At 42.4% G+C, this 15,296-nt stretch overlaps 1 protein-coding gene across 2 annotated transcripts in view; it reads right to left on the reverse strand.

Moving 5' to 3' along the window:
- Positions 1-442: 442 nt before the first annotated feature.
- TLR8 (toll like receptor 8) overlaps positions 443-15,296 on the reverse strand; it is a 61,598-nt gene continuing 46,744 nt past the window's right edge. Inside the window, exons 1-2 of one of the 2 annotated variants that reach the window (XM_029240264.1) lie at positions 13,904-13,924; positions 443-7,019 (exon numbers count right to left, since the gene is read on the reverse strand). In XM_029240264.1, the coding sequence (XP_029096097.1) occupies positions 3,906-7,013 (3,108 nt within the window). In that variant the 5' untranslated portion in view covers positions 7,014-7,019; positions 13,904-13,924 and the 3' untranslated portion in view covers positions 443-3,905. Of the gene's footprint in view, positions 7,020-13,903; positions 13,968-15,296 lie in introns of those variants that run through there. The other variant, XM_029240263.1, reaches the window with a different exon arrangement.

Genomic DNA, 15,296 nt, shown 5'->3' on the forward strand with positions numbered 1-15,296 from the left:
AGGCTTAGATATGCAAACTGAAAGCTTCTAGAAGTTGTGGCAGAGACTGCTAGCTATCTCCCAAATCTCTTCTCTTGCTTCCATAGTTATATTTGAAATATATATATTTCCCAGCATACCTTGCAGTTATGTGGCGTCAAATAGGTCCTCACTAATGGAAGGGGAGCAGATGTTTGCCGCTGTTGAGTCTAGGCCTTAAGACACTGGTCTGAGTATTCTTCCTTGTTATTTTTCCCCCTGCCTACAGTGGGAACCCACCCTTACCGGTGACCCTGCCTGGACCATGGAGGTGATGCCAATTCCCTGCGGGACAGCAGAGCAACAAGAGAAAGGAACATGGGATCTTGAATGGCCATGTAGAGCAGAGCTGCCCTGCCAACCCAAACTATTCTCACTGGAACTGTTATGGGTGTCTCAGTCCGTCCAGGGTGCTATCACAAAATACCAGAGATCGGGTGGCTTATAAACAACAAACATTTATTTCTCAAAATTCTGGAGGCTGGGAAGTCCAAGATCATGGCACTGGCAGATTCAGCGTCTGGTGAGAGCACGCTTCCTAGGTAGCTATCTTTTTGCTGTACCGTCACGTGGTGGAAGGGGCAAGGGAGGGTTCTTGGGCCACTTTTATAAGAGCACTAATCAAATTCATGACGGATCTGCTCTCATGACCTAATCGCCTCCCAAAGGTCCAACCTCCTAACACCATCACCTTGGGGGTTAGGTTTCAACATGTGAATTTTGGGAGGACACAAACATTCAGGCCATAGCGTACGGGATAAAGAAATAAACTTCGGTATTGTTGGATCTCTTGGTTACAGCAACTGAGCCTTTACACTTATAATACAAAAGGATACATAAGAACTATTTTTTTTTTTTCGCGGTACGCGGGCCTCTCACTGTGTGCCCTCTCCCGTTGCGGAGCACAGGCTCCGGACGCGCAGGCTCAGCGGCCATGGCTCTCGGGCCCAGCCGCTCCGCAGCATGTGGGATCTTCCCAGACCGGGGCACGAACCCGTGTCCCCTGCATTGGCAGGCGGACTCTCAATCACTGCGCCACCAGGGAAGCCCTACATAAGAACTTTTAACAGTGATTGTCTCTAGGAAGCGAAGTTGTGTTGGGAGGGAGACTGAAATTTAATCATACATCCCTTTGTAAAATTTGAATTTTTCAAAGCTTGTATATGGGTATTATCATATATTCATTTAAAAATAACAGAAAACAGAACAATGCTTTCTCTTTAACAAATTAGAGGTCTGGGAGACACCGCTTCGGCAAAGATCCCCGGTGCTCTCCTTACTTGCTGCAAGTAATAATCCTTCCTTCTCCCGCAAAACATAACAAAACCAACCAACCAACCAACAAAATTACAGTTCTGATTTTACCAAAATGGTATCTTAAATGAGGAATGAATGAGTTTCAAGAACAAATGTTTTTATTAACCACTGATTTCACTACCTTCACTTTATGAAGATGTTTGCTAAGGAAAAGGTAAAATTGTTTGTGACTTTCATTAACTTGTCATTCTGTCAACAGGACACTGCCAAAGTATGTGAGCTTAACATAGACCTGTAATCACTACCCCTGAAAACATGTACATTTTTATTTTACCAAAACAATCAGAGAACACAGGAATGAGCTTCTACCAGACAACAAGTTAATGTGGCATCCACAGGAACGAGCTGTAACTGCACCCCACCATGAACGGTCCTGCTTTTAGATATTTGTCTTCATGCCTCAACAAATGCAAGCATAAATACCTTTCTATTAACATCATGGGCACAGCACAGGGTTCAACGTGACAAAGCTAAAATCGTCCTTGACTGATTTCCACTTTGTCCATGTTACACTGAGACACATCATTTCGTTCAGTTCCTTAGAAACTCATATTTAAAGATAGCTCATGCTGCAAGATTAATTAAGAGACTGTACTTAAGGTAGTATGGTGCACTGGAGATTTTTCTTCTTTTCATTCTAAAGGGACTTTACTTTCTTACGCTCGAATAATTTCCAGTTATTTTCAGTTCAAGTTCATAAGGTACCTCTTCAAGATTCATACTACACTGGATAGAAGATGCTATGGACAGATGCAGAGGAACCAAGGGGTAGCAGAGGTGGTACGGAATGCCAACACTGTTACATGTGGCAGAACTGCATAAAGGGTACCGACAGGTAGGCATTCTGACATTACGTCTTCTGAGTAGGAACTAAAGATAGAATTTCTCTGTTAATAATTATCTTAATGTACAAACGTTATGAAAACTGTTCCCCCTTTGATTTCTACCAAAGCTTTTTCTTCCTAAGTATTCTCCAAAAACCCAGTGTTGATGGTATTTTATTTTATTTTTTAATCCCCCGGGCTTTTATTTATTTTTTAAATTATAGTTGATTTGCAATGTTGTGCTAATTTCTGCTGTACAGCAAAGCGACAGTTATATATACATTCTCTTTTAGTATTCTTTTCCATTATGGTTTATCCCAGGACACTGAATATAGTTCTCTGTGCTGTACAGTAGGACCTTGTTGTCCATCTATTCTATATGGAATAGTTTGCATCTACTAACCCCAAACTCCCAGTCCATCCACTTCCCCCTTGGCAACCAAGTCTGTTCTCTGTCCATGAGTCCGTTTCTGCTTCGTAGATAGGTTCCTTTGTGTCATATTTTAGATTCCACATATAAGTGATACCATATGGTATTTATCTTTCTCTTTCTGACTTACTTCACGTAGTATGATAATCTCCAGGTGCGTCCATGTTGCTGCAAATGGTGTTATTTCGTTCTTTTTTTATGGCTGAGTAGTATTCCACTGTATATATGTACTACATCTTCTTTATCCATTCATCTGTCAATGGACATTTAGATAACTTATTTTATATTATAGATCTGTTTCCCTACTGTGTATTTATTATATGCTTATGATGTGAAATGAAGCATTTTAATCATTAATTTCATGATTTACAGCAATAGCAATTGACAGATACTCCAAATGCTTCTAATTTAGCTACACACTTTTAAAAAATGGTTAAGAAGTAAAAAAAAAAAACAAAAGCAAAACACTTTAAATACCATCCATCTTAGCCTTTAAATGGCATCTAAACCTTAGAAGTGCCAGTATTTATAAAAGTAATTGTAAAAGAAGGACTACTGCAAACACAGCGTAATATAACCACATAGCCATGGATATATGATAAATCTAAATAGCAACTTAACATCAGAAGTATCATAGTTGCAAAAGTTCTGAGATATTGAAATGAAGGTATAGTAGGCCAACTGCTAAGATGGCCACAATGGTCCCCTCTCCTGGTATTCACCATTTATGACCAAGATGGCAGGCTGAGCGAGGCTATCACAACCGCCCATCTCGGTCATGGACCACTTTTCCAGGACTGAGGTGATCACTCCCATGGAGCTGGCAGGGCTGGTGATTTAACTCTAACAAGCAGAATATGGCCAAGGTGATGGGTTATCACTTCCCTGATTAGACTACAAAGATGGCGACTTCCACGGTGTCAGCAATCTCTCTCTCTTGTTGGCTTTGATGAAGCAAGCTGCCACAGCAAGGGGTCCACATGGCCGGGAACTGAGGGCAGCCTTGGGCCAACAGCCCAGGAAGAACTCAACCCTGAAAACCACCACATGAGTGTGAGCCCAGAAGTGGATGCTAACCCTAGCAGATGCCTGTGGCCCTGGCTGACACGGCGATTACAGCCTTTGAGAGGCCCTGAGCAGAGGACCCAGCGATAAGCCACGCCTGGACTCCTGATCCAGAGACTATGACATAACAAATTGTATCATTTTAAGCCATTAAGTTTGGGGGTAATTTGTTACACACCAAGTGATAGCTAAGACAGAAGGGTCATTGCTGTGCATTCTTAGTATGTTGGTGAACCCGGACTTAACATCAGTTAGTGCTGCTTAATGGAATTGACATACAAATTGTTATACCGTGAATCATTTGCAGTTAAGACGACATTTTTCAGACTCTGCCAAAACAAGCCTTCCGCCTTGGGGTTGTCAGGCCACTGGAGGATGGAGCTCTTGCAGATCCTCTGCCGCAGCCTCAAATACTGCGAATGCTGCAACACTGGCTCCAGCAGAATAAAGACAATCACATCCATATTCTCATCGATTAGCCTCTGCAAGGCCAAGTAGAAAGCTGTTTTAAAGTTCCAGTTTTTGGCATACTTTTTGGTTAGAACAAATATTGTTTTCCTGCTTTGGTTGATGCTCTGCATGAGGTTGTCGATGATGGCGAGTCCCGGGTCCCAATCCCTTTCCTCTAAACAGAGGAGCACATTTTTGTCCTCACTCTCTTCCAGGTGGAAGCGCAGCTCATTGATCACCCAGTCCGTGACAGAGGCATCTTTGGTGTCATAAGAGACGTAAGCATCGTAGAAAGTCTGGGATGTGGAAAGAGACCTGTAGCCTTTTACCTTAGCTAAGCACATATGATAGAGAAACCAAGCATCCCAGTAAAACCAATGATGAGCCAGGGCAGCCAGCATAACTGAGATGGTGACAAAAAAGGTGAAGAAACAGAATATTGCCGCAATGGTATCTGAAACACAAGTTGTGAGCTCTAGACTCACAATACTCTTGCCTTGTTGATCCCCAGGACTGGCGCAAATGACATCTGTCAGTCTGGGAATTGTGACGTTCAGATTCCCATCCATCCATTCTCGAAAATCTCCGATGTCACAGGTACAGTCAAAAGGGTTTCTACCTAGTTCCAAAATGGCTAACTTGGTGGCGGTCTTAGTTTCAAACGTGGATTTGTTGATCATCTTGAGCTGGTTGGCACTTAAATCGAGGTGTGTCAGACTGCTGGCTTCGGAAAGAAAGCCGGACGGCAGGTGGGAAATCCTGTTTTGACCCAGGAGCAGTGTCTCAAGAGAAGATGTGAATTTCGATAGGCTGTCAGTTACAAAGAACAGCTCGTTCCCACTTAAGTCAAGCAAGCAGAGATGAGGAAACTGCTGTAGTAAGGACCAGTTAAAGAAATTTAACCTATTATCATTTATATATAGTTCGGTGAGACTCCGGGGCAAGTTAAGGAAGGCTTCATCGGGGATACGCTGAAGGTTATTAGAGGCTAAATGAAGCCGTGTCAGATTGCTGAGATATTTAAAAATTTGCCAGTACCTGACATCTTGAGCATTCCACAAAAGGTCAAGGCGGTTTCCACTGAAAACTAGTTCTTCCAGGGACATGCTTTTCAGGTATGGTTCTGTTAAAGTAAAAATACTATTGTAGCTCAAGTTTAAAACTTTCAGCTGAGTTAAATTTTGAATAAAGCCTAGACGGTGTGTTACCCCTGCTATTCGGAAGTAGTGCGCATTGTAGCTCAGATCTAGAACTTCTAACAATGGCAATTCGCTGAAAGCAGCATCATCATCAAAGTCTAGTCTGTTGTTTGTCAAGTCCAAATACTTGATACCACGCAAAAGTGAAAACTCAGTTCCATTTAACGCTTGACCGTTGCCATTTGAAGACAGATTTAAACAGGAAATGTTCCTAAAACCTTCAAATTGCTTTATCCCAATAAAGAAAATACTGTTCAAGCTTAAATCTAAGGCTTTGCCGTAATTGGAACATTGTGGCTTTATCAAAGGATTGGTGTCATGATAAAAATTCGAATGTGGGTCAAACTCAGTATCTGCTGACCGTGGCTTAAGGATATGCCTTTGGAAAGAGGGGCCATTTGCATTTTGTTGCTCGGTGTCGCTGACCAAGGGTGATATTCTGTTTTCGGACAAGTAAATGATTTTCAGGTTGGAGAACGACTGGAAAACGGTAAAATCAATTTGCTTAATAAAATTAACGCCCAAGTTGATAGCCATTAAATTTGAGAGGTTCCTCAGGGGCTGGAAATCTTCGTTTCTAAGTTCCTGGAACACATAACCTCTTAAATGCAATATCTGGAGAGATGTAAGCTTCGAAAATTTTTGAGAAATATTAATGTACTGTGGATATTTTTTCAGCTCGTAGTTGTAAGATAAGTCAAGTATTTCTAAGGAGGGCAGTTTTGCCAAAAATTCCCCAGAGGCTATTTCGTCCATTAAATAGTTGAATTCGAGATGCAGCACCTTCAGATGATGCATGTTGTCAAACCAGGTCGCAGGAACCTTCCGGAGCGAAGTGCTAGAGAGGTTTAGGTAGCGAAGTTGGGTCAGGGTTTGAAAAGCAAGAGGATGTATCTGAATTGAAGCACCTCCTTTGCAAGGTATGCAGGGAAATGGCGCGTTAAAACATCTCGGGCAGTTCCCACTTAAATCTAGTACTTTTAAATTTCTCAGTCCCTTGAAGTCTTCTTGACTGATGTTTTTGATCTTGGTGTTGCTAAGATAGAGCTCTGTTAGGGAGCTTGGCAGTTTGGGTGGCACGTGGAAAAGGGGATTAAAAGATAATGACAGCACCTTCAACTTGGTAAGGTTTTCAAAGGTTCCATCTTCTACGGCAAAGGTTTCATTACAAGCAAAGTAACAGTTCCAGCCCAAATAGAGACTTTCCAGATTCCTAAGTCCAGAAGTGTTCTTTTTCGTTAACACAGTTATTCTATTTTGAATTAGACTAAGTTCTTTCAAAGATTTTGGCAAACCAGCCGGCATTTCTTGTAACTGGTTGTCTTCAAGCAGTAACTCCCTTAGGTTTTTTAGGTTGAGAAATGCCCCGTCTGTAATAGTCATACCGTTCTTTACAGCAGGATTTTCATTCTGGGGCCACAGCTTGACGTTATGGTTTAGATCGATCTTAGTCAGATTTTGCAGCCCTTGAAATGATTCATTTGTTATGCGCCTGATGAAATTACCAGATAGGTCTAGTTCTGTCACACTTTTGTCCACTGTTTGGGGTACCTCGTGTAATTGACGATTGTTACATTCTGCAATAACGGAGCCATTTCGTTTTGTCTCATCGCAAGGATAGCTTCTAGAATAATTTGCTTCAGCGAAGAACTCACAGGAATCAGAGATTAGCAGGAAAAGGCAGGTCAGAAGCAAAAACCGAAGAGTCATGTTTTCCTAAAGAAAATCAAAGTGGAGTCACAATATGAGAGGGGCAATATTTGCTGGGCATTTCATGATGAAATTCACAGTGCTTCAACCATACTTGGCCTGAGTTTTGAAGTGGGAGTTCTCTTAACTGTTAAATACACTGCATTAAATTAGGTTCCAAACGATTTTAGTTTTTGACCGTGTTCAGCTTCATGGTGCTCAAAGAAGCGAAAGATGAAGCTATCTGAGATGTGATGACAAGAAAACCTGAAAAGCTTTTGCAGAAGCACTCATCAAGATGCCTCACCACAATAACGGGCCTGATGCTGGACCCTGGCTATGGTTCACGCCAGATCTATAGCACAGCAAGCTATACATCTGTCGCTTCGACCTATTAGCATAACTCGATGAAACTTTGGCCAGTCCCAAGGAGAGTCCAGATCCGGAGATGACTCTTACCTTTTACCTACACAGCATATATTTTATTGGTATTTCCCACAATTTTTCTATACCTCTATGATGGTATGTATCAAATTCTCTTATGTCCTAGCATGAAAGTGGACATTTTCTGTCGATAATAATAGCAAACGAAGTGTCACGTTTTACGCCAAACATAAACATTTTCTCACCCATGTTTATGTTCCCAGCAACAAACGAGATAGGTTCTATTATTATCCATATTTTGTAAGTGAAGAAACAAACTCAGAGACTTAACTAACTTTCAGAAGGATAACACACTGTAGAGGGGAGACGAGTCCATCTGATTCCAACATGGCATCTTTAATCACTAACCGTCATGCTACACAATCTCATTTTGAAATCTTTATGCCAGAACAGTTCCTCAAATGTAGACAGCACTCAAAAAATGTTTTCTAAGGAGGCTGCTATTTATATGTCCCTTATCATACAAACATTGGCATGAATAGCCATTCTTCTGCTTTTGTAAACTTCTGCGGGGAAGACATGACGTTTTGTCTTTTTATGCATCCTTTGTAACACTTAGTAGAGTGCCTCACTTTCTGCGACTCTTTCAGGGGCTGAATATATTATTTTGGTAATTATACGAAGCAATGAACAGATTAATGTGATTGGTATGATCAAGGGTTATAGTCAAAAAAACTCTCAAAATCTTATTTCGCCGGGTGTGGAGACCAATCTTTACTAAACTATTTTTCACTAAAGCCCAACTCACGTCCTTATTGTGAGTTAAACCAAGTACGTGCTTTCTTTTTAAATTCTCCTGGAATTTAGGGTTAGTGAACTAACAGTCACTGCCATACCCTTCCTATATTAGAAAAGATTTTTACATGGATGTTGAGTATTCTGAGGATCAGTAATTACTGCCATTTGTAACAGCTAAGGAAAAGCCAGCTTCTTATGAGATGAAAACTAAAGTGGAACAGAACTTCCAGACATTTTCAATCTCTCGTAGTTATTTCCAACTACAGCACCATCAAGGTGCCGCTGCTTAATGTTTAACTTTTACTAAAAGAAAGCCCTGCTTTACCTGGTGTGGTAGGCGGAATTTTAAGGTGATTCCTATGACTTTTGCCCCTTGGTATTACTCCTGTAATTATGTTACATTATGTGACAAAAAGGAGATTATCTAGATGGCCCTAATCTAATCATATATGCCTTTAAAAGCAGAGAGTTTTTTCTGGCTAGTAGCAGAAGGAACAGTCAGAGAGATGGGAAGCAGGAGAAGAATTGGACACATAACTGCAGACTTAAAGATGGAGGGGGTGGGCCCCTGACAAGGAATGCAGGCAGCGTGTAGAAGCTGACAGTGGCTCCCTGTTGACAGTTAGCAAGGAAATGGGGTCCCTGATCTTACAACCACAAAGAACTAAAGCTGACTGACAGCCCAAATGAATTTGGAAATGGATCCTCAGCCAGAGCCTTGAGATAAGAGTCCAGCTGGCCAACACCTTGATTTTAGCCTTATGAGACCTAAAGCAGAGAACCCAGGCAAGCCCACCCAAACTCTAACCCACAGAAATTTAAGCTAATAAATGTGTATTGTTTGAAGTGTTTCAGTTTGGGGGTTATTTGTTACACAGCAGTAGAAGACTAATACATCTAGGTGGACTTCCCCGGTGGTGCAGTGGTTAAGAATCCGCCTGCTGATGCAGAGGACATGGCTTCAATCCCTGGTCCGGGAAGATCCCACATGCCGCGGAGCAACTGAGCCTGTGCGCCGCAACTACTGAGCCTGTGCTCTAGAGCACCAGAGTACCCGTGCTCTGCAACAAGAGAAGCCACCACAACGAGAAGTCCGCGCACCACAACAAAAAGTAGCCCCCGCTCACTGCAACTAGAGAAAGCCTGCGCGCAGCAACGAAGGCCCAACACAGCCAAAAATAAATTAATTAATTTAAAAAAAACACTTAAAAAAAAAGAAAACTAATACATCTAGAAAATGTGTGTTACAAGATGATTCACAGCTTGAAAATATGCAGCTTTTGCAGATGCCACTCCAGGTCTCAAAGTTCTACATCTCCACTGGGAGACACAGGTGTGCCAAGGAGGTAACGAAGCTCGGGGATGCGAGGAACTTTGGTAAGTAACCCAGGCAATATTATGTTTGCTCAGCACCTAAGCAGATCTGAGCCTATGTGATTTCCAAGTGTGAACATTTTGGAAGTTACTTCCTGACTCTTCCTTGTCCTCTCCTAGCTAGTGGGTGGCCTTGGGGGGGTCTATCTGATGACACGCACAGCTTACTAGTTAGCTCTACAGTCTAGTGGGTTAAACAGACGTGAGTGAAACACAACATTACGAGATTTCAACGGTGACACAAAGAAGTAAGTGACACTAGAAGAGCCTAAAAAGAGGAGGATTTGACCTCTTCATGGAGGCTGGGAAAGGTTTCCCGAGGAAGTGGAACTTGAACTGTGATTTTAAGGTTGATTTGGCATGTATAAAACAGAAAGAGGTCAAAAGAATGTCCCAGCGTATGCAAAGGCCCTGCGTGTATTCCTTTGATTTTCCCGTGCTGTGCCTTCAGAGGAGCCCTGGACAGGAATCAAGAGGGGCGTGGTGTGGGCCTGAGACAAAGCACACCAGGTTTCAAGTCCTCAAAGTCGACCGAAACCTGCAGAGAACTGCTTGCAACAGTAGGACTCAGAATAAGAAGCGGGGCTAAGAGGATTGGAATGGCACGTGAGAGATGACAAATAGAGATGTTGCAGAGGTCCTCAGTATCTCCATGTCACTACAGTCAATGGACATTTTTCAGTCCTCATCTGAACGAGCACGTGAATGTAAGGGACTGAAAGAAAGTCAGGGATGTTAAGAGAAGATGAGAGTGGACTTTGATCTTGATCTGAGGAGCAGTGCAAGCCTTTGAAGGTGGTACCATGCTCATTATTCTACAGTCATCACTGGCAAGAGGGCACAGACCTTCAGGAGCAAGGTGATGGTAGCGTGAACCAAGTTGGTGGTGATGGAGATAAAGAGAAATGGATTCAAGAGATACTTAGGAAGTAACACTGAGAGACATGGCAATAGATTATAATGGGGAGGCTGGATTATGAGGGAGAGGGAAGAATTCATGGTGACTTCCAGGTTTCTGGTCTGTGCAACTAGATGAATGAGAGAGAGAGTGCCATTCACTGAGGGGAAAAGATCATTTGGAGCTGGGGAAGCGGGGAGTGAATAGTATTAATTAAATTTGACATGCTGAACTTGAGCTGAGTTTGTGATCTTCCAGTGGAGACATCCAGTAGGCAGTTACATATGTGCATCTCAGACTCAGAGGAGAGTTCTGGTACAGGGATGAATTTGGGAGTCATGACAAGTACAGCCATGAGTGTGAATGAGATCATCCAGGGCAGTGGAAGCCACAAAGGATCTTCCACATTTCAGTTCTACAACAATTTTAGCACCTGTTTTTCTAGTACTTTTATGATTTCATTTTCTTCTATTGAAATATCTTATCCCACTGAAATTGTTTTGGCATAAAATGTGAGGTGGGGACCCACATTATTTTTTTCTAAATGGAGACCTGGTTGCCCCACCATCATTTATTGAATAATCTTTTGCTCACCAATCTGATTGCTCCCTTTATCATATGCTAACTTTCCTATGTATTTCGATCTATTTCTAGACTCTTATTCAATTTCTCCAATCTCTTCATCATTCACATGCTGGTACCACATGTCTTAATAATTACAGTTTTTAGGTATGCTGGCATCTGATAGGGCAAGTCCTGTTCATCATTCTTCTTTTGTGAATGGATCACTCCTATCTTACCTTCTAACAGGTTCTCACGGGTGTACACTAAAACTGTAGATTTCTATATATTAATTTTATACCAAATCGCTATATTAAATTCTCTGATTATTTGGAATAGTTGCCTCTCCACGTGATTTTCTTGGCTAAGCAATTAAACCGTCTACAAATAATGATGATCTTCTTATCACCCTTTATGCAATCTAATTTATTTTTATTGTCTAACTGCATTGCCTAGTTACTCCAGAATCATGAAAAAATAATAGAGCAGAGGTCAAAAAAAAAAAAAAAAAAAAGCAAAGACTGACCAGTTAAACCACACACAGATGTAAATTCTGCCTCACAAAAAGCACAGTAAGCAATGCCAAAAGTGAAATAAAGTAGGAGAAAGTATTTGCAGTTCATATCACAGATAAGGGGGTGATATATTTGATATGTAAAGACTTTTTAAGCATACCTGAAAAGACAAATTATTCAATAAAAAATGAACAAAAACATATTAACAGACAGTTCACAGAAAGGAAACACAAATGGCTCTTAAACAAAGGAAAATATACTCAACTTCACTCAAAAAATTACACTGAGATACCATTTTTCACTGATTCTACTGTGTAGGTGAGGCCACCTCTAAGATGGAGAGAAATCTGTAATATCTATCAAAATTGGAGAGATATACTTAGACTCAGCAATTTCAATTCTAGAAGCAGATTGTAAGAGAGACCCTCACATGTACAAATGCCTATATCCAAGGATGTTCCATGCAGGGCTCTTAGCAATAGCAAAAGACTGGAAATAATCTAAATGCCTATGAGTAGTAGTCTTGTTAAATAAACCAGGATGTTATATTCATACAATGGAATACTATGCAGCAATTAAAAAGGAAAAGGTAGCTCTATATTCACTTATTCATTCATTCAAAAATATTTATTAAGCATGTACTTTATTTTGGGGACAGTTTTCAAGCTGGGAATATAGCAATGAACAAAACAGATGAAATTACCTGCCCCTTTGGAGGTTACATTACAAGATGTTAGATGGTGGAAAGTACCAGGGAGCAAAATAAGGATGGGAAAGGGGATGGTCATGTAGACTGTCCCTCAGTTGGGATATGTCTGACATCTTTGTCATGATTAGACTGGGGTAATGGGTTTGGGGGAGGACAACCTGAGAGGTCAAGTGCCACTTGAGTCACAGCTCACCTAGGGCACATACACAACTTTCACTGTTGGTGTGGACCCTGATCACCTGGCTGAGGCAGTGCTTGTCAGCTTCCTATTATACTTTTTAATTATAGCTTAATAAAAAATTTTTAAAATTCATTTTTAAAAAGTCCCCTGGGGAACAGATGGCCAGGTGGTTGCAGACTCTTCTCTTAGCGTGGTAAACAGAGTGCTGTTGGTAGGCAAGACACTTTTATGTGGTTACTTGGGGGGGTCCAGAGGACAGGGCGGTGCTGTGCAGCCTTCCTAGCCTCAAGTTAAGGCCTCAACATCTAATTCCAAACACGACTCTCACACAACACTGAGCAATTGAGGAGAAAAGCCTCTAGGAGGCGCCAGAGACCAGAAGAAGAGCCTTCTGACACTTCAGGATGGATATGGCCTCCCAGAGAATCTGAGGCAACTTAAAACAAAGCTTGGAACATGGAAATGAGCAGAACATTGCAGAAAGGATTTCTGAGTGAAGAGCTTGAGGTTCCTAACTTCACCCTCCCGAAAATGTGTCCTGAGGTAAGAACAGGAGTTGACAAGTTCCAAATAACTTCAGTTTGAAGAGAAGTACATGGACAGGAAGAGTGGGAGGCGGGGAGCAGGCAGTTAGCAAAGATGTTGAAGAGAAAACCCTGATTGTTCAAGCCTCTCCATCCACCTCAGGGCCTCACAGATGCAAAACGGACTGCAAGGGCTCATCAACATTCAACGGGCTCTGAGGTGAGAGAGCAGAGCCCAAAGCCCTGGGCAGCAAGAGTCACACCTTTCCAGCCAAGTTCCTCCTCTTGGCCACACCCATGCCTCTGGCTTCCAAAAGTCTTGGCTCCAAAGGACATCAAAGGGAACCAGGTCCCAGAGAACTAAGAAGGATACTGGAGAGAATTTATCCCCATTAAGGTGTAACCAATGAATAAAAACCATCCAGCCTGGCAGAAGAAACATGGCAACTCAGCAAATAAAATAGAGAAATGGCAACTCTGTAAATAAAGGGAAAAGGGGCAATTATGCAAATAAGGTAGAAAGTAAAACTATGCAAATAAAACAGAGAGAGACAGAGAGAGAAAGAAAGAGAGAGAGGAAGAGAGGAAGAGAGGAGGGAAGGAAGAAAGAAAAGAGATTTCTGTTGTTTGAGGCTGACAGCTGAAGGCGCCCATTAAAGTGAGAGCAAAGGGCTAGGAGCCTACAAGGAGAGAAAGGGCATGAGAGGAGACCACAGCAGACAAGGAATGTGTATGAAGTTGAGGAAGATGGAAAGCAGGTGGATGAGTGGTAAGTGGCACAGCAGAGCAGAGGAGGCTAAAGCCAACCAGAGCGAGGTCAATTCACAGCATACAAGCCCGGAAAGGCTCCGGGGCTGGCGGGCAACAGTCAGGGTGGCGGTATGCCTGGCAGGGCTGCACAGGGGACGGGTTGAAAGTCTGCATGAGAAGTTAGACCCCTCCTGATTCCCTCCCTGAGACTTACTACCTCGAAAGGTTGAATCCAGAGCCTTCGGTTCAGGAATTCAGGCACAAGTGAAGGCAGGGGCAAACTGTCAAAAAGCAAACAGGAGGGTTAAAGCACAGTGTGTATCTGGAGCGCAGAATCCCATCCTCTTCCCTCCTCTGGCTCCGGGGCCTCTGACATCCACCTGGTTTATAGACGCCCCGCTCCAGCACCCCAGGCAGGAGATTGGAGCATCTCATTGGGAAGATGGACAGGCACAGCAGCAGGGCCACGAGTGTAAAATTTAAGGGGACCCCCAAAAATGTAGTCATCAAGATGAATATAGTTTTAAAAAAGTAAAGTCCCTGATGGACTATGTATCAGTATTAAATAACGACAGAATCGGACCCTGCACTTGCAAAGCAGTGTTTCACCTGCCTCACCCCATCCCGGCTCTGGTTCCAAGAAAACTTGATTTACCGAAATAGGCAACCAGCCTGAGGACCAGAGTTTGCCTATTTGATTTTTAAAATACAGCATTAATATATTATGTATGTTGATTGCTGAGCTTTTGGGGACCCTATCTCCCTGAAATTCTCCACCAAACCAAGTGCTTCACTCTCCTCACCCTAGCCCTGGCCCTGCACCACAACAAAGATCCCCAATCACACTGGCACACCCTAACCAGAAGCTGGCTCCCATCCTAGGCTGGGACCTATCCTTGGGAAGGCCAGTCCTTGCAGCTGAAGCTTCTCATTAGCTGTTTGGTGTCTCACTCCTGAGTATGAAATAACCGTCAGCGCCAGTCACCTGGAATTCACCCAGCATCAAAGAAAGATGGACACAAAAAAAAAGAAAAGACAAATCACAGACACAGCAATTGATAGAATCAGGTCTTCTGGCACCTAGGACAGTCGTTGATGCTTTATTTTCTTAATGCAGATCCTGTCTTGTACAGATGCTCAATCCTCCCTCTGCAATTCTGAAATCCTTAAAAATCTGAGCACCAGAAGATTTTCGGGCTTTATCCTAACTTATTTGGCAGCAAAACCTGATCCAAACTGACCTAAGGTTAGTATGATCTTTATTTATCCACTTAGCAGGAGCCCTCTGGTTTCACGGCAGAAATCACCATTGTGCGTAAGCATCAGGGCTGCCGTTGGCCCATCGGAAGTATTCTGTAATAAATCCTGTATGTACCATCTTCTCTTGCTAAAATACAAATTCTGAGCTTTGACACAATTCTGGCCTACAGGTTTCAGGTAAGGGACCGTGAGTTGATATTTAAACCTCCTTCACTGGAAACACATTAGCGATTCCTGAATTGTCCTTGGCATATATTAAATCAGAAAAGAGAACGTGGTTGTCAATGGGACCAAGTTATGACTTTCATGGGCCTGAGATACTTTGGCCCTCATGTGCCCCTTCCTCCATA

This window comes from Monodon monoceros, unplaced genomic scaffold (assembly GCF_005190385.1).
Source record: "Monodon monoceros isolate NGI ecotype Baffin Bay Population unplaced genomic scaffold, NGI_Narwhal_1 Super_Scaffold_22, whole genome shotgun sequence".
Taxonomy (NCBI): domain Eukaryota; kingdom Metazoa; phylum Chordata; class Mammalia; order Artiodactyla; family Monodontidae; genus Monodon; species Monodon monoceros.